Source organism: Thamnophis elegans, chromosome 2, assembly GCF_009769535.1.
Source record: "Thamnophis elegans isolate rThaEle1 chromosome 2, rThaEle1.pri, whole genome shotgun sequence".
Lineage (NCBI taxonomy): Eukaryota > Metazoa > Chordata > Lepidosauria > Squamata > Colubridae > Thamnophis > Thamnophis elegans.
This window is the reverse complement of record NC_045542.1, coordinates 9,317,040-9,340,388: the sequence shown is the minus strand read 5'-3', so window position 1 is coordinate 9,340,388 and position 23,349 is coordinate 9,317,040. Positions and strand designations below refer to the sequence as shown.

Here is a 23,349-nt window from a genome sequence, read left to right as displayed (position 1 = left end):
AGGTGCCTCCTGGTGGCCAACCAGCCTCTCTATGCCCTGCTCAGAGTCAGAACCCTGCCCAGGGTCCTCCACATCCTCTAGAGCCGACTCATAGGGCACCTCACTGTCGGAATCTGGTGGCAGCTCCAACGGCTCCTGCTGGACCACAACAAATAACGTATGTACAGTACTTCAGTAATGTATGTATGCACGTACTTATCAGTGGTGGATTGCAGGAGGTACACCCCAGGTACGGGCGTACCAGAGCCAGTCCAGAGCACTGGATACTGTTTCAGTACGGTCCCCCAGAGAGCCCACCCGCCTGCCTGAGCTCCTTAACTCTGTTTTAAGGCTTCTGCACACGTGCATGGCGCATACAGCACCCGCACAACGCTCCATGGAGCAGCTGGCCACGGAGCAGCTGTAGCATTGCAGAAGCGCTAAGATGCATGCGCATGTGTGTGCGCATGTTGCGCGCATCCATGAGGACACCGCCAGGCTTGTTCCAACCATAGTGGTTGGAACGGGATTTGAAACCCACCACTGATACATATATATGTAACTGGTGTTTTGCTTTGCAGTTTTCTAATTAATTAATTAATTAAGGGAACCTTTAGAAAGTTAAGGGATAAGGCTACCAAATCTGGATAGCAAAAATATAGGTGACACTAGATCGCATCAAAGGGATATAGGAAACTTTAATTATTTTGCTGCCCTCTCTTGCAGTTTCCAGTGGGAATATCTGGGTATGTGTTGGTACCTGCAGTCATCACCCTGCATGGAAACTTGTGTTAAAAGTTCTACATAGAGGGAGTAGAACTGATGAATACCTACGTAATTTCAAATTCCAGCCTGTTTCACATTCAAATTATTTTGGTTTTGAGCAGTCTAAAATCTTATGTCAGCCTCACGTGATTTATATCTTGTAGATGAGCTTTGAAGGAATCCCATTGGAAGAACTTTCTCTTTCATCAGACAATTTTTTTAGAGTGCTTAGAGCCCTAACAGTTATTTTTCTAGGATGACCAGAGCAGGACAGTTCTGAAAGGAAATGTAGCAGAATATCAGATGCGCCGGACAAGCTTTTGAGAAAGAGACTAGACCAGTAATTTGAATGAAATGAAAATGCCTATATCTAAAAGGGCTAAAAAAAAAAGGCTGAGGGAACTAACATATTATTTAGTTACCCAAGAGGAAGCAAGGGTTGGTCTGACCGGTTCTACGAGATATTATGAGAGACTGTGAGAAAGCAACTTTCCCAGCAAAAATGAGAAGTAAAAGCTGATAAAATACAAACCCGAAATCTTTCTGCTGGGAATAATCAAAGGGAAATATACAAAGAAAATTAAGTACATATTAACACATCTGCTAACTAGAGCTAGAATAGCATTTGCCGAATGCTGGAAACAAAATAATACCCCCCTCGGATGAATTAGTGATTAAAAAAACTTTGGATTGTGCAGAGATGGACAAATTAACACTGAAACTAAAAGATAAAGAGGAGTTGGAATATTATGAAATTTGGAACAATTGGTTCAAATGGCTGAAAAACAAGAATAAAATTAATTAAGCCAAAAAACAATATTTTGTGTATAAAGGTGTGTAAATATAGAAGTGAAATATTATATACATGTACAGGTATGAAGACATAACAACGTTGCTGTAATGACTGTAAGGTGTTGTAGAAGGGGAAAAAAATAATTTAAAAAATCTGCTAAAAAAAAAGAGAAGTAAAAGCTGTTTTGCAGAATATCACCTCATCTGCTTCTAAGAGCTTTAGGCTTTCCAGGCAAATTAGAAAATATTTTTATAAATAATATTCCTCGGACATCTGATCATTACTTGTATTGGACTAAGCAATGATTAAGGAGGGTTTTTTTTAAAAATAAAAAAGGCTTTAAAAAAAAAAACAACTACAGTACTTGGTATTTATAAAAACAATAGTCCAAAAACAACCCCAACCAACTTCATTTTATCTGATTTTTGAGTGGGAGTTCAGCAGCATAACAGCGTATAGTCTAGAGCAGAGCTGTCAAACTTGCAGCCTATGGGCTGGATGCATTATGCGCTGGCCATGTCCATGCCTGGTTTAGCGAAGGGGGAAAAAGTCATGATACGTCATGTGATGCTGCCTTAACGATGCAAGTTTGACACCCCTGGTCTACAATATATTATGCCAACTATCTCTCAAGAATATACTGCAGTATTAATGTAATATAATTTATATTTATTTGAAAGTGGAATGGTTTGATCCACCATTTTAGATACCATGTTACAGGAGGAGAAAATTGCATTATAAATTTCCTTTTCTGCAAGGGAAAGCTTTTAGATGTGGGAAAGAATACATTTTTGCAACCTAGAACATTGAGCCAAGTGATGTAACTCAACTAGAAATTCCTGAAAGGGAAATGGACTTGTGAGTTTGATGGGAGTAAAGCCATTCTCACACCATCAGCAAAAGGATTGTTGAAATCAGCATTTCTGCGGGAGGGTTTGAAGCTGGCCAAATCCAACCCATGACATCTTGAAACCAGAATGATGCATAATGCATTAAAACTGATCTGAAAGGGGAAAGGGATTTGGGCTCATGCATTACGCCCCCTGTCTTATAGAATTCCAAAGAATTTATTAAAAATGTGACAAGTTGTCACATTCATATTTGAAATTAATTAGCCAAGTGCTGGTAAGGATATACCATTTTAACTCGTCTTTATTAATAACTTCAACTTCTTTCAAGAACACTCTAGTACAGTGTTTCTCAACCTTGGCAACTTGAAGATGTCTGGACTTCAACTCCCAGAATTCCCCATTCCAAGGGTCAGCAACCCCCGGATCTGGAGCCACGTGTGGCTCTTTCATCCCTCTGTTGCGGCTCCCTGTTGCTGGTTGGCTCCTCAATTGATAGGTCTTTCAATTAGGGCAGGTAGAGGAAAAAGGACGCTGCTCCAGGAGGAGACTCTATGATGGGGGAACCAGACTTCCGGTTGCCTCCAGATTTGAAAGGGGGGGGGGCTTCTGCTTAGAAACTTTGTGGCTCTTTGAGTGTTTAAGATTGCCGACCCCTGATCTTATCTATTGTCTTTTTACTCTTTTTATTTCCCTTAATAAATAATGATTTATTTTGTAGTTGTTGTTTGCTCATACTGCTTATCTCAAGTAAAGTACGTGAGTTTCTGTTTGCTGCCCTTGCAAGATAACAATTACCCTTTATTTATTCCTGGAGTCATTGATTGGTTCCCTTTGCAATCCATTATACCATAAACAGCCATCTCCAAATCCATAATGTCAGTGTCTATATCAGTTTATCCTTCCTCACAATATTCAGTTTTCACAGGTCACTATTTTTAGAATTGTCACTTTCAGTCATAAACTTGCTAACCTAAGTTTGTCACTGCTTCATCCCTGGGTCAAGGAAACCATGGGGAATCATTCTGAAGTCCTGAACCACACTGCTAAAGAACCGGAGGAATTATAGCATGAACTTAGACTGCCAAAAATACAGAGGGAAGAAAGCAAACTGGATGTCAGAACAAATTGTGAAAATTGCCGAGAAGGGAAGAAAGCCAAAACCAACTAAGACAAAAATATCATGGGGATTATCTTTGTCATTACTTAGGAGTCAAAAATGACTCGATGGCACATAATCAATCATCCATAGGTTTTTTACTTTTCTAGTATAATGCCAATTTTAACTTATTCTTAAAAACAGGAAAGTAAGGCTATCTATCATTTTCCTTTACCACCAGCTACAAACAGTACCATCTACGTATCACAAACCACTAAATGTTTTGCCCTCCAGTTGTAATTCCAGCTGTGTTCTATTCCTACCATTGGGTTAATATGCATTCTTGCCTTTCTCTTAGTCCCATCGTTATGCTGAACCATTTTGTTTCCTAAAACTCAGTTTTAACAGAACCTCTTTGTTCAATTGTAATGGCTCCCCAGAAAGCCTTGCTATATAACCAGTCAGCCTCCTTCTTGTATTATTTCACTCTCTTCATTAGCCATCTTGCCTTTCCTGAAACCTGCTTGTTCATTGGGCGTTACTTCCCCTACATAAGGCTCTAATATTCTTTTTAAGAAAAACAATTGCATAAGGAATTATGCCAGGATCTGATAATCTGGGCATTCTCTTGTATCTACCTTCATAAGTATACGCATATTTATATAATTTATTAAATGTACGTGCTACTCGTCTAATTCTGCAAAGCAGAGGTGGCACAGTGGTTAGGGTGCAGTACTGCAGGCCACTTCAGCTGACTGTTATCTGCAGTTCAGCGGTTTTAATCTCACCGGCTCAAGGTTGATTCAGCCTTCCATCCTTCCGAGGTGGGTAAAATGAGGACCCGGATTGTTGGGGGCGATATGCTGACTCTGTAAACCGCTTAGAGAGGGCTGAAAGCCCTATGAAGCGGTATATAAGTCTAACTGCTATTGCTATTGCTAACTCTTGGCAGCTTAGAAATTAAAATCATAAATGTAAAATATTAAATATATTGGGTACAAAGGTAAGAAACAGAACATAAAATTGGTACAGTGGTGGCATCTTCCTTGATAATTTATCAGCCATCTCCAACATTCAGTGTCCCTATTAGTATCCCATATCAACTGGCAGAGCCAGTATATTACAGGAATTCAATATTGAGGTATTGGAAGAAATCACCAAAACCAGGTTTCTCTCCTCCCAGATCCCTACATCCAGTTCATCAGCTAAAGATGATAGTTTTCCCTGCCACAGATGTTATGTTGCTATCCAATGTCAAATGTGTAATTTAAGAAAACCTGTATTCTTATGGGAGGGTGTAAACTATTCAGGACAGGCATATTTCCCAAATCTTGAAACCCAGACTCCAGAATCAATAGCAACACTATCTTATTTGCATTTAGATTTATCTTGTTCTGTCATACAGAATGCGTTTCCAAGGTGGGGCGTGGGAGGAGTCACTGGATGGGTATTCTCACGGCCCAATTGCCTGGAGACTGAGGTAAATCTGAGGACACTCCCTCTGTTCCTCCTGGTGACTTCCCAGATTAACCTCAGTCTTCGGCCTAACAGGAGCTATCCATTGACTCTCCGAGTTTAGTTTAATTTCTGTTAGATTTTACCCGAAGCATTTAGAAGCTCTGTAGCCAGCTAATGCTAAACTTGCAGGAAAGTAAAGCTTTAAAAGGGTATTATTTGTATATTGATGTCCATTAGGATCAAACTTGTGAATTATCCTGGCAGCTTTATATCAAATACTATGGTAGACAAGAGAGAACTTTGCAGAACTGCCAACAATTGCTAAGGATGTGAGCAGAAATATCCAGGATTATTTTCTTGCAGTCTTTGAAAAGATTGGAATGGAATTACTACAAATGAAGACCACGAACCCCCAAGGGCTCTCCCATAATTCTCAAAAGCCACCAAGCAATCCAGAAAAATCAAGAAATATAATCTGCTCTCTCTAAGATATAGCACCACTATCTTCTTCGCCAGTTGGACTAAATGTGGAATGCTGAACAACAGCTGATAGTTGTTAAAACTGATCCAGTCCAAAGATAGAGTCTTGACTTCACCATAGCCTCTTCTAAGGAAGTATTAATCAGCTGAGTGATCATTGACAAGGTGGAGTCTTTAGGGGTCTAAATTAGTTATGTGGAGGAGGGTTACAACAAATAAGGAAGAGTTCACTTGTTGCCTCCAGGAGCAGATAATGAAACCGACTCAGATAAATGTTATCACACGATAGGTAGATACACTAGGCTGTTCTGACCCCCCCCCCTTCTCCGTTCAGGAACGAAAGCCAAAACAGATGTACGAAAGAATGTTTTAATCAGTCCAGGATCTTGTTGGCTGTGAGCCCAAAATAAACAAAGATAATCGCTCTGGCAAAAGTCCTATAACTCACGCAGCACTGCAAACAGGCTTCTCTCATCAAGCCGCTTATCCAAATTGGTTTCTCTCGATTTGTGACCGCAAACGAGAACGAGAACGTTGACTTCTGCCACCAGGGCATGGCACAAACAGTTCCCTTTATACTCAGGAGAGGATCCCAATGAGCAACAGCTGCTCGCAATCATCTCCTGTAAGTACTCAGTTGTCCCTTCCTTCGAGTAACTCTTCGACGGGGTGCATCCTGCAACAACTCACGAGTGTTTCCCTGAACACTCCCTCTGATCCAAGGCTCCGCCGCCACCTGGTGGCTACCCAGTCTCTCCTCGCCCTGCTCGGAGTCAACACCCTGTCCAGGGTCCACCACCTCCTCCAAGGCTGATTCATAAGCCCTCTCACTGTCGGAGTCTGGCGACAGCTCTAACAGCTCCTGCCAGGCCACAACACTAGGCATTATTTAAAAATAATATGACCATCATGAAACAGAGAATTTTGTCCAGAAAGAACCTCTCAAACTGGCTTCTATCATAAATTAATAAAAGTGTAAGCATAAATAAAGAACTATAAATAAAAGTGTAAGCAAAAATAAAATTTGAGCACTAGCTCAAGCCACCCATAGCCGCAACCATTTGAGAAAGTACCCAATAACTCAATGTCTCTTTAACTGCTGCTTCCAGAAATGGTAAGACTAATGTGGGAGTTAAATGTCTGGGAGAAATGATTTCGATAAGAAGTCAGATTATCAAATGTAGGATGCCCTCTTAGCATTCCCAAACTAAGTTCCCTTCATTGTACCTGTTTACAATTAGAATCCTTCCTTTTGGCTATGCAGATTGAGGCAATGGAATTATAGCTTGATCTTCCTGGAAGATACTAGATTTGGGCAAGACTTCATTATTCTGTTTGGTGTGAAACAAAACAGTAGTAGGTAGCCCTGATTCACCTAAGTGAAGCACGCTAACATCACACGCACTCAAATTCACATCTCCCTCCCTGTTTACTCCAGGTGCATATATGCAGACTTACCCTGCCAACTTTGTGTTCGGCGGTTGTGCACGCATCAATAAATGTCTGAGCAATGACCGTGAGATTTGCGTCCACATTATCAGAGACACGCACATCGAAAATGAATTGTGGGTTCTTGAGTGTGTTCACCCAGAAGCGCAGCAGCAGACTGAGATAGGTGGAAGAAAAAAATATGTTAAAATTGAGGGGGTCTGTGACATCTTCCAGCTGCTAATCTTCAGCCTTTGAACCCCCGATCTTCCTCCAATCTTGAGGTAATCTGTCATTGATTAGCCCGTGCAAATCTCACCTGTTGGTCTTCCAGATATGCAAAGTCTCGGGTTCAGTAACCCCATGCCTTGTTGCCAATTCATCCAACTGGTCAAATAGATACTTGACAGCAATTGGTACGGGGCGGTTTACACTCAGCACTGCCTGGAACACATCATCCACAAACTTCTGTAGTGTTCCCTATGGAGGGTCAAAAGGAGGAGGGAAAGGGTCTTAGAGACATGCTGCTGCCTTTTTTTCAATTAACAAAACTGTCAGCGTTCCAAGTATCATGTAGAATTAAACCAGAGTCCAAGGCAAAACGATCCTTAAAGTTCCAATTTAATAAAGCAGACATCTTAGGCACATATGTGTTAATCCCAATTCTGGAAATGACATCAGAATTCCACCCAGTTAAAAGTTCATGATCTTGTCCCCACACCCACAATCCATCACATGGTCCAATCTTCTTCTTCCACGCTGGCATCCACACCCAGCTGCTTCGGGTCAGATGTAAAAGTGCAGAGACAAAAGATGACCTTGGCTTCTAGTAAAGAATGAAAACAATACATTCCACAATCCTACTCCTGTCTATTCCCCCCTCCCATCGACTATACTAATGAAACAGCATAATGAAATAAGAGAAAGTGTGGCAGGCCAAAATTCTAAACGGAATATAATTGCAGGCCTGACAAAAACATGCAAAATACCATCAAAATTCCAATATTTAAAAGTTGCACATATTACAACATCATCACTGCATTCCTGAAACTTGCAACCTCTAGAAAGCCCCAGCTGATTTAATAGCATGTTCTACTCTTTCCAGTTTTTTTTTTAATCCAAGAGCTGATCCATAAGGAGAGATCTTGTCTATACAGTTGCTCTTTGGCGAATAATTTTGTTTAAACTTTGCAAATCTTATCTTTGTTAAGAAACATCTGTCTGAGTAAGCCAAATTCTCAGAATTTAATTTTCAATTGTTCTCATGATTGTGTTCCTGTGCCTTATCACAGTCAGGTTATACTTTAGCCGTTTGCATGGTCTCCTCATTTACCCTAAATGTACATCCAGGATGCTTGGGATACAATGCAGAGCTAAACAGCACCATCACATAGAGGGAAAGACATAGTATGAACTGCTACCTCTCAGGGAAGCTGGTTTCTCTTTCCTCCTTGTCTTGATAAGCTCTTGGGAATCCTCATTGCGAAGGCACTGGTCTAAGGCTATGTGCTTTTGAGGACTGAATGGGATGCTTGGGGAGAGGCATTTTAAAAACACCATGCTTGCCTCTTACCTTCATGGAAAGCAGGCGTGTGAGATAGATCTCAGGAATAGCCTTGGCCCGCTCCCGTAGGCTGCTGCGCCGGCCCTGCTGCTGCTTTGTGGCTTCTGGTTCTTCTGTGGGCTTTACCAGGTGCCAGAGGCGTAGCCCCCCCTCGTCTCCATCCTCTAGCATTGGGGTGTCTGGAAGGGAAGCAGGGAGATTCATCTGGCTGTAAGACAAGCCAATCCCTCCTTTGCCACATTCTCCTGACAGCCATCTTGCCTTTGGGATGTAAGAATTATCTGTACCCCAATCTTGGGTAAGAGCAGTAGCTCCATCAAAAGTGTGAAGGAAAGAATGAGGCCTATAGGAAGGAGGCTCAGGAAGCCTTTGGGGTGGGCACTGCAGCCAAAAACAAGGTAGACAGACGCCTGGATCGCAGAAGGAATCTACATTATCACTGTTGATAATGTTACTTATCTGTGTAGTGAAACGTCTGGGAATCTCAAAACATTACAAATAGGAGGAATGATTTATGCTTTCTGGTGCCCTCCTAATGTGTTGAATGACAACTCCCATTATTCTTCAGACAATACAGATACTGGTGTTAAGCAGTGTTGGATGGTAGAGAAGATATCATGTTACATATGGCACTAATGGTTCAAAACCAAATGTTTTTACAATAATACAATAGCAGAGTTGGAAGGGACCTTGGAGGTCTTCCAGTCCAACCCCCTGCCTAGGCAGGAAACCCTATACCATTTCAGACAAATGGCTATCCAACATCTTCTTAAAGACTTCCAGTGTTGGGGCATTCACAACTTCTGGAGGGAAGCTGTTCCACTGATTAATTGTTCTAACCGTCAGGAAATTTCTCCTCAGTTCTAAGTTGCTTCTCTCCTTGATTAGTTTCCACCCATTGCTTCTTGTTCTGCCCTCAGATGCCTTGGAGAATAGTTTGACTCCCTCTTCTTTGTGGCAACCCCTGAGATATTGGAACACTGCTATCATGTCTCCTCTAGTCCTTCTTTTCATTAAACTAGCCATGCCCAGTTCCTGCAACCGTTCTTCATATGCTTTAGTCTCCAGTCCCCTAATCATGTTTGTTGCTCTTCTCTGCACTCTTTTTTAGAGTCTCCACATCTTTTCTACATCGTGGCGACCAGAACTGAATGCAGTATTCCAAGTGTGGCCTTACCAAGGCATTATAAAGTGGTATTAACACTTCACACGATCTTGATTCTGCCTTTGTTCAACTGTGTTCCAGAATTGGCTGGGTCCATTTTAACCCCCAAAGAACCCACATTATGGCTTACAAACAGTGCCTGAACACAGCCACGCCTTTGCTTTGAGAGACACTCACTTTCTCCAGAGAAGAAGCTTTGGCCTGTGCCTTGGGAAATGTCATTGTGAAGGCGGGGAATAAGACTGACTGTGGCCCCATCAGGAACCTGCGGAAAGAGGAACAGAGGACCACAAACAATGAGAAATGGTGAAGCACAGCAGAGTGGATGTCTCAGCTAGCATTCCAATTGCTGGCTGAAGAATTCTGCGAGTTGAAGTCCACAAGTCTTAAAGTCATCGTTTGGAGACCCCTGATCTAGAGAGCTAATCCTCTCTAAGGTAGGTAGTTGTAGGTAGAATAGTTGTTATCTTGCAAGGGCTGCATTTTATGTTTTTAAGATGCCCAGGTCTGCAGAAAAGTAATAAGAGGGAGGGGAGGCAAAGTTTTTCTGATTGAGGGAGGGATTTCCAGTTTAGAATTAGCAAACACTATGCCCCTGCAGTACTAAGCCCCATGGAAGCTTAAGATACCCATTTCCCTTGTCAGGGTTGAGTAAAACTGGAGACTTGGATTTTCTTCATTTTTGCTGCTGAAATTTGATGGCATATTCTTAAAACTGGGAAACTGGGAAACAAGATTGGGGAATGCACATTAGATTTAGATTTTTACTTTATTTGTATGCCGCCCTTTTCCCTGAGGGGACTCAGGGCGGCTCACAATTCAAGGGAGGGGAAAAACAGACAAGTTACAAACATGAAAACCATACACCATTAAAAAACACAACAGTCATACCATTCGAGTGGGGTTGCAAGTCTTTAGCCCCAGGCCTGTCGGAACAGCCAGCTTTTAAGGGCTATGCGGAAGGCCTGGAGGGTGGTGAGGGTACGAATCTCCACGGGGAGTTCGTTCCAGAGGGTCGGAGCAGCCACCGAGAAGACCCTCCTCCGGGTAGTGGCCAGTCGACATTGGCCGGCTGATGGAATTCGGAGCCAGCAAATAGTTCCGCCCAGCCTCTGCCCCCCACCTCCCAATTCTTTTCTTCACTGCCATCTCGTTTGCTCGCTGTATTGTTGTAATGTTGCAACGTGTTGAGCCTCTTCCACTGGGTCTCCGAGGTGGGGTGTAGGAGGAGTCACCGAATGGGTATTGTTACGGCCCAATTGCCTGGAGACTGAAGTAAATCTGAGGACACTCCCTCTGTTCCTTCTGGTGACTCCCCAGATTAACCTCAGTCTTCGGCCTAACAGGAGCTATTCAGTGACTCTCCAGTAATTTAGTTTTTGGTTTAGTATTTTTGTAGTATTTTTTTCCCCTTTCTAGATTTTACAGGAATTTCTTTATTTTTTGCCTCTTCTACCTCAGTTTCACGCCCTTTTTGCCTGGCTGCCTAAGCGCCTTCCGCGCTCGTTGCAGCCCCGCAGGCCCCGCAACACTGGCACCCGGTGGAAGGGGGGGCGCTCGCTATACCTTGTAATGTTGCAACGTGTTGAGCCTCTTCCACTGGTTCTGCATGACGGAAGTCAGGTCCTCATCTGAAAGGGTCAGATGGCCAGCAACGCCTGAGCGCCATTCTGAGGGTGGGCGGGAGGGGGAAAAGTAACAGGTAAGAGAGACTCGCACTTCCATGTCTTCCCCTTTGCCCCTAACGGCACAGTCTGTGCAGCTACAATCTAGTACACAACCCTATGCAAATAAATTAGCCAACCTCATTTAATTGGGATGACTAAAGGAAGGAAGTGTCTTACCTAAGTCGAGAGAATGCACGGAGGGCCGCTGGGAGAAAGGCACACCCTTGAACACCTGGTCCAAGATTTTTTCCTTCACTTGGGTGATAGTATCTGTGTCGAGGACACGGGCTGGGATACGCTGTGTTTCGGCCCCTCCACCAGGCCCTCCCCGCACCAAGACTGTGAGAGTGAGAGGCCGATATTCGACATCCTCTCGGAGCAGCCGACTGTCATTCAGAGTCCGCTTGGCCTTGCCTGTCACAGCATCCACTGGGCCTTTATCCACCTGGTACTTAATGGCGCGGAAGAGCATGTACAAGGGCTCACCAGCTACCTCCTGCAGCAGGAAAGACAGAGTGGATGAATCTGCTTCTCTGCAGTTGAAACAATCCCTGCACCTCAGAGCCGAGGTGGCGCAGTGGTTAGAGTGCAGTACTGCAGGCCACTTCAGCTGACTGCTAACTGCAGTTCGGCGGTTCAAATCTCACTGGCTCAAGGTTAACTCAGCCTTCCATCCTTCCGAGGTGGGTAAAATGAGGACCCAGACTGTGGGGGTGATATGCTGACTATGTAAACCACTTAGAGAGGGCTGAAAGCCCTATGAAGCGGTATATAAGTCGAACTGCTATTGCTATTGCTATTGATGCAGTATACCTAGCAAGCAATAGGTTCCCTCAGGAGGTCCAGATACAGGTGTAGTCCTCAACTTACAACTGTTTTTTTTTTCAAAGTTATGGCACTTATGACAGTTTTTCACACTTAGAACCATTGCGGCTGTAACCCATGGTGGTCATGTGATCAAAATTCACATGCTTGACAACTGACTCGTGTTTACGACAGTTGCAGTGTCTTGGGGTCATGTGAACATATTTTGTGTCCTTCTGGCAAGCGAAGTCAATGGGGAAACTGGATTCACTTAACAACCATGTTAGCAATAGCAGTTAGACTTATATACCGCTTCATAGGGCTTTCAGCCCTCTCTAAGCGGTTTACAGAGTCAGAGTCAGCATATCGCCCCCAACAATCCGGGTCCTCATTTCACCCACCTCGGAAAGATGGAAGGCTGAGTCAACCTTGAGCCGGTGAGATTAGAACCGCTGAGCTGCAGATAACAGTCAGCTGAAGTGGCCTGCAGTACTGCACCCTAACCACTGCGCCACCTCGGCTCTAATAACATGATTGGTATCTGAATATGCTGTGCAAATAAGCAAAATAAGCAAATAGCAGACAAATTCACCTAAGTTGCATGACTTATCAGATTCAAAGAACTTTCTTGCTGTAGAATTGGAGATGGTTTACGTTTAAAGATGTTCACTTGTGCTGAAGTGAAAGGCTGACCGTTGTATAAAATAGACTGATTGTGTGGGAAAAGAAAGATAATTTACATTTGTAGCAGCTAAGGCAATCTCTTTTGACTTCTTTGCCTACTGCTGGTGAATATGTTTTTGGCAATTCAGAACGATGGACGGATGGGAATACCGAGGAGGAAAACCAGAGAATGACAGGAAGAAAAATGACAAAAAGGCTATAGTAAAATTTGCAAACAGGTGAGGTTCAAGATTAAAAGGCGCAGCAGAAAAGATTGGTTGACAAAGATTGGTTGCCAAGATGCAGGCCGACTTTACTATGAACTAAAGTAATGCAGTCACACACATGGAGGTTTTTGGAAAGCAGAGTAAGAATGAAATAGAGGGGAAATAATCCACAGAGAATTTCTCCATGGGAGGGCAATGAAAACCAGTGTGGTATGGTCAAATTATTAAACCCAGATCCAAACTGTCCAGGCAACACAAAAGCTATAGATTGATTATTTGCCAGTTTTTCAGTACAATCTATTCTCAAGGGCCTCTGCTCGCTGGGGGAAAGTTGTGAGAATCAGCGGGGTAGCTGGGAAAACAGAAGTTTCTTTTAGAATTGGTAGACTAAAAAGCCAGAAATAAATCAAGTTAACACCTTACAGGATGTTGTTTGACTGCCCAGAAACAGGAAACATGATAAGATGTTTCTCAGATTTTAAACAGATTTCAGTACCAGGCAAAAAGAGTTTAAAACAGGTAAGGAAACAAAATGGCAACACATTACACAAAGGATTCACAATGTTGCAAAGCTAGACCCATTCCTCTGGCCCTGTTCCCCAACAAACCGATTTAAATCTAGATTTTACAATTCAGCATGGTGCCCGGTGCTTACCTTGAGATAGGAATAGAGACAGATGGACATCCAATTGGTCAGTAGTTTCTCCACCATGGTCTCTGTCCTATGAAATAATTGCAGAGTTTAACAATGTTGCAGGCAATTATTAGGTTAGGTTTAGTTTTATTCGATTTATATGCCGCCCTTCTCCCAAGGACTCAATTATTGACTTGTAACGGAAATTGGGCCATTACTAAGCAACACAATCTTAAAATGTGATGTCACATGACCATGATCCTTAGTGATGGCAATTCCTGCAGTCATGTTTGCTGATGTTAAATGTTGATCTAACCATTTCTTCCCAATATCTTGCCCCCTTCCTTGACTTTGCCTTGGGAAGCCAGCAAAGAACATCAGAAATTACTGATCACGTGACTGTAGGGAAGCTCCTAGGCTGGCACTACGAGGACATGTCATAAGCACCATTTGTTGAGCATCATTTGAACTCTCACCAAAAGAATGGTCATAACCTGAAGACTACCTGTCATGATATATTGGAGCCAGTTCCAACTCCGAGAGAAGAGGGATCAGCTATATGCTGCTCAAGAACTGCCTTAACTCAAAATATAAACTCTCTATACTGCCTGAGGCTTTTGTCTACGGAAAAAGAATGAATACGGGGCTTAACTGAATTCAAGAAAATTCTTTTTGAGATCAAAATATCTAATATCTGGTATTGTATTATCCAGTATGAATGAGACTTCAAACTTTTAAGGACAATATTTTTGTATATAACCACTGCTTAAACAACAGTGAAAAACAAAAATAATGTTCATATAAAGCAGATAGATAATCCTCAGAGGATCTTTTCATTCACTGTACCATATTTCTTTTCAGCCAATGGTATTCCAGTTTAAGATTTAATTTCTTCATTAATTCACACCAATTGTTTGGGGTATGTACTTGTAAATTTTTGCTGCAGCTGCTAGCCATGATGAATCAATGCTAGCTATAAAAAGAGAAGGCTTGCTGATTAGTAACATTAAGAGAGCATTAAGCCACCCAGAAGTAATCTTAATCAAAAGATTTTTTAGAAGAAGGATATCTTTCCCCACAATAGAATACGACTTCAGCAACAGAGTGGTCAACACCTGGAATGCTCTATCTGACTCTGTTGTTACATCCTCTAGCTTCAATTTTTAACTGTCTACTCTGGACCTCACAACATTCCTAAGAGGTCCATAAAGGGGGCGTGTATAAGCACACCAGCATGCCTACTGTCGCCATCTACTTGTATTCATTTCTTTCGTTCCGTGACACGACAAAACCGCGCTCGACTAAACCGCGCCCGATTAAATCGCGTCGCTGACATCATCAACAGGGCGACAACAGCGAGCACGGAGAAAGAAGGGCGCTTTAAATAGCGCTTTAAAAGCAAGCCGATTCAAGTTAAGGTAAGGGTTAGGTTTAGGGTTAGGTTTAGGGTTAGGTTAAGGGTTAGGGTTAGATTTAGGGTTAGGTTAAGGGTTAGGATTAGGTTAAGGGTTAGGTTAAGGGTTAGGTTTAGGGTTAGGTTAAGGGTTAGGTTTAGGGTTAGGTTTAGGATTAGGTTTAGGGGAGTTAGGTTTAGGTTTAGGGGTTAATTTTAGGTTTAGCGTTTACAGCGTGCTTCTGTCTCCGCGCTGTCGCCCTGTGATGACGTCAGCTACGTGGTTTCGTCGAGCGCGCTTTAGTCGAACGCGGTTTTGTGGTGGAACCCTTTCGTTCATATCCATGTTTATATTTATACCTGCTACCTTGTATATATTTGACAAAATAATAAATACATATGCAAATACACACTGCATCTATGTGTGATTGCTCCAGGATCTACCTGCGAAGCATGAGCTTAGGATTGCGGGCAACACAGTGCGCAGCCAAATCACTCAACAGGGTCTGCATGATGTCCGTCAAGTACTCCAGCCGCCCATGGAGAGCCAAAGAGAGGAGCGATGCTGTATGACACCGGTCTCGTTGAGAGAAGGTAGGTTGGGCCTCCAGCGTCCGGATTAACTGCAAATGGCAGGGAGAGAAGAGGATCAGCTCTGATGCTACGGCTCAGAAGACGTCTCTTCTGCCCCAAGGGTAGTGGTTTTTCTGAGAAGGGGGCAAATGATTATGGGAGTGTCCTGCTGAAGTTTCCATCCCTCCTCTATATGCTTTGTGGGATTGCCTTCATGCACAAAAGGGGCGAAAGAACTTGTGCTGCAATTGTGCAACACTACTTTCTCCATTTGGATGAAAGCATCAGACTCTGCAGAATCCTCTGCCCAAGGATGGAAATACCATTCAAAGCTGAAGTTTAAACCACCAACTATTGATGCAGCAGAGGAGAATACATGCAGACGTTCCCTGCAGATGGATCTAGGACACGGGTATCAACCGGATGTCAACCGGATGCGTCATGTGCAGCCCATGCCTGCCCCAACTCTGTTTTTTTCCCCTTTACAGAGTTGGCCTGCACATGACCCATCCGGCCCATGGGCTGCCAGTTTGACAGCCCTGATCTAGGAGATACCTAGCGAGCGATTGTGGGTGCACCCAGGTACACCCACGTCACACCTATCCTCCGCGAGCTGCACTGGCTACCCATTAGTCTCCGGATCCGCTTCAAGGTGCTGGTTGCTACCTATAAAGCCCTACATGGCAACGGACCTGGGTACCTGAGAGACCGCCTCCTGCCGATTACCTCCCACAGACCGATCAGATCTCACAGGTTAGGTCTCCTCCGGATTCCATCCGCCAGCCAATGTCGGCTGGCGACTCCCCGGGGGAGAGCCTTCTCTGTCGCAGCTCCAGCCCTCTGGAATGAACTCCCCGTGGAGATCCGGACCCTTACTACCCTCCCGGCCTTCCGCAAAGCCACCAAGTCCTGGCTGCTCCAGCAGGCCGGGGGGCTTGTGAAACATCCAGCCCCACGGAAACTGTGAATGTTGTGTTTTTTTTAAAGTGTTGTCTTTGTCTAGTTATTTCCCCTTCCCTTGTCTATTGTGAGCCGCCCGGAGTCCTTCGGGAGTGGGTGGCATACAAGACAAATGAATACAATACAATACAATACCAAATGACCACCTAGACCCGTGATGGCACAGGTGGCACGCAGAGCCCTCTGCAGGCACATGAGCTGTTGCCCCAGCTCAGCTCCCCCAGGCATACGTATGTGCCTCCCGCCGGCCAGCTGGTTTTTGGGTCTCTGCGTAGGGCACATGGTGGGTCACGCGTATGTGTAGGGGGCACATGTGGGGGGATCATGCGCACATGCACAGCAGCAGGGAGAGTGGGTCATGCACGCATGCACAGGGGGGCACACGGGGCACACACATTGCATTATGGGTGTGCGCTGCTGCACGCTTATGCTTTCAGCACGCAGCGGCAAAAAGGTTAGCCATCACTGACCAAGACTAGAATCCCTTCTGATCAGTGTACAGCTTTGTGTTGTTCTCTCCTTATGTCAATATTGAATGGTACAGTAAGAGGTGTCCATATAGGAGCTTTGCTTCCTGTGATTTGTCTTTGTGCTCACATTGGGAGACTGTCCACTTACAGCCAATTTCCAAACCCATCCCGCTCCCATCGGGGCAGAGAATCTATTCCAGTGTTTCTCAACCTTGGCGACTTTAAGTCCTGTGGACTTCAACTCCTAGAATTCTCCAGCCAGCTGTGCTGGCTGGGGGATTCTGGGAGTTGAAGTCCACAGGACTTAAAGTCATCAAGGTTGAGAAAGACTGATCTATTCTGTCCTTCGGCTGCCCTTCCGGAATCTACGTCCCCATTTCCCCCAGCGTGCTCACCGTCAGCAGGAAGACTTTGCTGTTCAACAGATTGGAGAATTGTCCCAGGCCTTGCTCCACGGTGGCTCGACGGCCCTCGGGCAGGTCCAGTGTGCGTCTCAGAGGCACATCCCCCTGAGCTGGGAAGAAGACACGCTGGGCGTAGGTGTTGTAGTCGAGGAAAGGGATCCCGGAGCCTTCCAGCTCCCCACTCAAGTCAGTCATTTCAGTCATGAGATCTGAAGCGAGGGAAGGAGCGGTGATCAGGAAGTTGGGACAGAAGGGAAGGAGGATAAAAGGTTAAAGAGGAGCAAAAAGGAACACACAGCACCCAATCATTCACAATAGTAAATGCTGTATGTAAACCGCCTGTCATTTTTCTCCCTCCACTCCTTACCTGTGCAAACCCTAAACCTTTTTGGCAACCGTGACCCGTCAAAAGCGCGAACGTCATAAGCGCGCCGACAACACCGTGGCGCTAAAACCGCGATTTCAAAAGCGCGCCGACAACAGCGCGCTGACAACAGCGCGCCGACAGAAGCGCGATTTCATTTAAGGTAAGATTTACAGTTAGGTTTAGGGTTAGGTTTAGGGTTAGGTTTAGGGTTAGGTTTAGGGTTACGTTACAGCGCGCTTCTGTCGGCGCGGTTTTGTCGGTGCGCTTTAGGGCTAATTAGTCGCTAATTCGTCGCGCGGTTTTGTCACCGCGCTTTAGACACCGCGGTTTAGTCAGGCGCGCTTTTGTTGTGCGCGCATTTGTGGTGGAACCTTGGCAACAGCCTAGCTCCCCCCAAAATTAAGCAGGACTTTGCAACTTTGCAACTTTAATAAGACTTGTATGCCGCCCACTCCCTAGGGACTCTGGGCGGCTCACAACAAAAGCAAAACATAAAAAATATTTAAAATACAATTATTTCAAATAAGATATCATCCATTCAATCAAGTGGGGCTGGATTTTAATCAACAGCCCCAGGCCTGCCGGAACAGCCAGGTCTTGGTCGCTTTACGGAAGGCTGGGAGAGTGGTAAGGGTCCGGATCTCTGCGGGAAGCTCGTTCCAGAAAGCCGGCGCCGCTACAGAGAAGGCCATCCCTCGGGGAGCTGCCAGCTGGCATTGTCCGGTTGACGGCACCCGGAGGAGGCCCAACCTGTGTGATCTTATTGGTCATTGGGAGGTGAATGGCAGGAGGCGGTCTCTCAGGTAGCCAGGTCCAATACCATGTAGGGCTTTAAAAGTAACGACTAGAACCTTGAAGCGGGTCCGGAGACCAATGGGGAGCCAGTGCAAAGCCAAGTGGAATTGCAAAGCCTCTGTTTGTAACCATAGAGACAAGGATCATTCATAATCAGGACAACTTTTAGAGCACTGCATTGCACAGTGCCTGTTTCTCAAAAGCTCTGCCTGCTCTCCTTTCTTCACAGCAAGGGCAATGCACGTGCTCAAAAACGGATACGGAAATGAAGAATCCAGTAGTTTCCCTCTCCCTCTTCCACCCTCCAAGCACCCTCTGCTTCTTCCAAACTCTGTGGAATTCTCAGCACTAGAGCAAACAATGTCTCTTAGGTGCAATATCCAAGGATTTGTAATTTGGCAGGAAAACAAAGCCATTCCACTGGTAATCAATTCAATGATCATCTCCGGGAGTTATCTATTTATTTATTTATTGAACTTTCATGCGGCCGACTTCTCTCACAAGGTGATCAATAGAAGTGCTCGGTCTTTGCTTGGAAAAGCCAGGAAGGTTCTTTGGATCTAGGGTGGAGGTCCTTGCTTACCTGCAGGGACCTCTTTAAAAAAAAAAAGCCACATCTTTTCTGGCCTGTTACACCTGGAGCCACTTGGAGGTCAAGCAAGCACTGTCACCTTTTCTGCTTCAGATGGAACACTTAGTTATACTATCACAGTGATTCCTGTATAAACTCTCGCTTAATTTAACAGGATGTGTGCTAATTCCCTACTCTGAAGTAGAAGCCTCCATATTAACTAAGGCTTTCCCTAAATATCTAAATAACTAGATATTTAGAGAGGGCAACTGGTAAGAGCACCACATTTCAAAGAAATCTGGACTGCAGCCTGTTAGAGTTTGCAGGAAGTCCTTGCTTACCAATGCTATTTGGGACTGGAAACTATATCATTAAATCATGTGGTTATAAGTCAAAAAACCATGTGATGATGCCACTTCAGGGGTGGGCTGCTGGGGGTTCGCCATGGTTCAGGAGAACCTCTAGATAAGATTCCGTGAAGTTCGACGAACCCCCAAATCCCACTTCTGGCTGACCCCGCCCACCCCGCCCCTCCCAGGTGTCCCCACGCAGCCCGTTTTGCAAGTAGGCAAATGTAGGGCATGCACAGAGGCTGGGGTACGGCGCAAAACGGGCCTACCGGACATTCAGGAAGGCTGGAAACGGGCCCTTCCCAGCCTCCAGAGGGCCTCTGGAGGCTGGGGAGGCCGTTTTCACCTTCCAGGAGGTTTGAAGAAAGCCTCTGGAGCCCGGGGAGGGCAAAAAAAAACACACACACACACGTCATGGTGCAGGAGGCCAACTAGGCCATGCCCACCATGCCCACACCCACTCAGCAACCGGGCAGAGAATGCCTTGCTAACATTTTTGAAGACCATCCCTGTGCCACTTATCAGTGTCAGCTTTGGCAATTTCACAGTTGCTGTCATTAAACAAGGACCGTGTGGATCATTAAGTGAAAACCTCATATGACCTTGCAGCATCCTTGAGGGCATGTGATGACGATTTGTAAACTTCCCTGACAAGCAAAGTCTATGGGGAAGCCCCATAGACTTTGCTAGTCAGGGAAGTTTCCAAATCGTCATCACATGCCCTCAAGGATGCTGCAAGAGCCATCACTACAAGGACAGGTTGTAAGAGCCGAGGTGGCGCAGTGGTTAGAGTGCTGTACTGCAGCCACTTCAGCTGACTGTTATCTGCAGTTCAGCGGTTCAAATCTCACCGGCTCAGGGTTGACTCAACCTTCCATCCTTCCAAGGTGGGTGAAATGAGGACCCAGACTGTGGGGGCAATATGCTGACTCTGTAAACCGCTTAGAGAGGACTGAAAGCCCTATGAAGCGGTATATAAGTCTAACTGCTATTGCTATTGCTATTGCTAAGTACCTCTCGTTCAGTGCTTCAAATGATTGCTGAACAAGCGGTTGATACACGAGGACCACACATCACATTTTAGATCTGCAGACAGCTCTTTCCTCATACCTGCCTTCCTTTCCCTCATTCAAAATCCCCTTTCCTCCAGGTTAATTGATCCAACCTTCCCCTATTCGGGTATTCTTGCACATATGTTTTAGTACATATTCATCATCTCCAGTCTGCACAACCATCTGCTCTGTAGTCTGGCAGTTCAACCCAGGGGGCATGTCCAGTTGGGGGGAAAGTTGACACTATTCCCATTCCATACCAGTGAACTCCTTGCGGCATTGGTCCCCAACGCTGATCTCCATGTTCTCCAGCTGCACCAGGACTTTCTTATAATCACGCAAGGCTTGCTTACTCTTCCGCCTGTCAAGAGGCCAAGGAAGAGAGATTAGCCACGTTTCACACGGGGGGGAAGGAAACAGCGTTGCTTCCCAGCCTGCACATCCCGCCTTCAGAATCACCGCCATGTTTACCTGTACATTAAAATGAGGAGCAGGACTATAACCACCAGCACTGCTGCCCCTACACCCAACCCAATTTGGGCTTGTGGGGGAAAACTAGATGGCGGTTCTGTATCATAGCGGACACGACCAAGATCCAGGCGCAGGTTCCCCATCTGTACCTGCAAGAAGACAGCATGCAAGATTAATCCGACACATATCCACATAGTTGTCTGTTGCAATGAAGTGTGTAGTTTTGTGTTATTATAAGGACTAAATAATGTGTCGAAGCAGGAGTCTCTTACAAGAACTAATACAAGGAGATCCCGGATGAGTCTGGATGATCTGGGGGGGGCTTCACCTCCTATGATTTCTAAGCAACAGGGAAGCTAGGAACTGAGGTCTATGCACCTGAGGGCAAGCAGAGTGGAGAAATGGTGTCCTAATGGTGCCCAGCTAAGATCACTAAGGGAGGCTGATGAATTGAATTTCTTCATTGAGCTTACATTTATGCACAGAAGTAAGAAATCAATCAATGAATATTTCATTGCCTGCTATTCCTAACAACTACCGATAGTAGGAATGAGTAAGAATTAGAGAATTTCCAGTATTGGTCCAGCTAGGATCTGGGGATTCAGTGTACCAGTAAAGCAGCAAGAAGGGGGACTTGGGCATATCCCTATTTGCGTAAGGCAAGAGTTTGTGAATGTAAGCAAGTAAACCATAACATCTCCTCCTCTCACTTCAGTATTCATCTGGACCTGCATCTTTTATTCCTGTTGTGGTATGGCAGGATCTGGCTATTCATTCAGGTAGGTCACAACTTTCTAATGGGCTGCGATCCACGGTTTACGTGGCATGACATAACCGCGAAAGTCAAAAGCGCGCCGACAACACCGCGGCGCTAAAACCGCGATGTCAAAAGCGCCCGACAACAGCGCACCGACAACAGCGCACTGACAGAAGCGCGATTTAACTTAAGGTAAGGTTTAGGGTTAGGTTTAGGGTTAGGTTTAGGGTTAGGTTTAGGGTTAGGTTTAGGGTTAGGTTTAGTTAGGTTTAGGGTTAGGTTTAGGGTTAGGTTTAGTTAGGTTTAGGGTTAGGTTTAGGGTTATTTTTAGGGTTATGTTACAGCGCGCTTCTGTCGGCGCGCTGTTGTCGCACGGTTTTGACGGCGCGGTTTTGTCACCGCGCTTTAGTGACACGCGCTTTAGTCGACCGCGGTTTTGTGGTGGAACCACGGTTTAAAGAGCCGAGGTGGCACAGTGGTTAGGGTGCAGTACTGCAGGCCACTTCCTCATTTTGTATGATACCAATTTTCTGGTCTTTTTTCCATCTAGCCTGTAACTGTCCATACTGAAACCTTAAAATGATACAGAACTCCTTATAATTGCCTCTATTTTGACAACTTCAGTCCTACGGAACTAGAATCCTTTTGTAGTGATGGGGTAGATACCAGTATGTCTGATAAAGGTGCAGTATTTGAATTTTTGCTCTTGAGCTTCTTATCCCCATTATTTCCTACTTGTACTGAGTAGGGCTTTCATCAGCTGTGTTCCTGATATTCACAGAAGAAAGAAAAAGTGGATGCCATTAGGCCAGAAAAGACACATCTGAATAAAAAGGTGCAGGTTATGCGCCGATCCTGTATGGGATGGGACTAATTATATAAGAATATATATTATACAATCAATTCCTGTACTGGTGGTTTCCCAGTTCTAATCCCAAATATCAATCAAAACCCTTTGGGAAAGATGAAAGTTTCAAACCCACATATATTAATTTGTTAGTTATTTTATTCTTTATACTTGCACTAGGGATGCATAGAAAGTTAAATAACTGATGTTCATCTCCAAAGATATCACTACATTCAGTGGTGGGTTTCAAATTTTTTTAGAACCTCTTCTGTAGGTGTAGCCTGCTTTGTGGGAGTGGCTTGCTGGCCATGTGACTGTGTGGGAGTGGCTTGCCAGCCATGTGACCGAGTGGGAGTGGCTTGGCAGTCATGTGACTGAGTTGGCGTGGCCCCCTTTAAAATGTGGTGAAACTGACTTAACAATGCTCTTGCTTAGCAACCAAAATGTTGGCTCAGAAACTCTGGCATTTGAAGCACGCAAGTCTTAAAGCTGTCAAGTTACAAGACCCTTGCACCCCTAACCCTTTAGGAAAAAAAACCCAGGGGTGTTCAAACTTGACAGCTTTAAGACTTGTGGACTTCAACTCCCAGAATTCCTCCTCCAGTCATGTTGGCTTAGGAACTCTGGCATTGAAGTGTTCAAGTCTTAAAGCTGTCAAGTTACAAGACCCTTGCACCCCTAACCCTTTAGAAAAAAAAAACCCAGAGGTGTTCAAACTTGACAGCTTTAAGACTTGTGGACTTCAACTCCCAGAATTCCTCCTCC

At 44.8% G+C, this 23,349-nt stretch overlaps 1 protein-coding gene across 2 annotated transcripts in view; it reads right to left on the bottom strand.

Annotated features, from left to right (window-relative positions):
* The window catches only part of PLXNB3 (plexin B3), a 91,299-nt gene that overhangs the window by 7,796 nt on the left and 60,154 nt on the right, over positions 1 to 23,349 (bottom strand). For both annotated transcript variants that reach the window (XM_032211848.1, XM_032211847.1), the window contains exons 20-30: positions 20,981 to 21,129; positions 20,770 to 20,870; positions 17,366 to 17,583; positions 15,412 to 15,590; positions 13,596 to 13,662; positions 11,424 to 11,742; positions 11,146 to 11,249; positions 9,757 to 9,844; positions 8,424 to 8,593; positions 7,170 to 7,330; positions 6,881 to 7,028 (exon numbers count right to left, since the gene is read on the bottom strand). In XM_032211848.1, the coding sequence (XP_032067739.1) occupies positions 6,881 to 7,028; positions 7,170 to 7,330; positions 8,424 to 8,593; positions 9,757 to 9,844; positions 11,146 to 11,249; positions 11,424 to 11,742; positions 13,596 to 13,662; positions 15,412 to 15,590; positions 17,366 to 17,583; positions 20,770 to 20,870; positions 20,981 to 21,129 (1,704 nt within the window). The remainder of the gene's footprint in view (positions 1 to 6,880; positions 7,029 to 7,169; positions 7,331 to 8,423; positions 8,594 to 9,756; positions 9,845 to 11,145; positions 11,250 to 11,423; positions 11,743 to 13,595; positions 13,663 to 15,411; positions 15,591 to 17,365; positions 17,584 to 20,769; positions 20,871 to 20,980; positions 21,130 to 23,349) is intronic.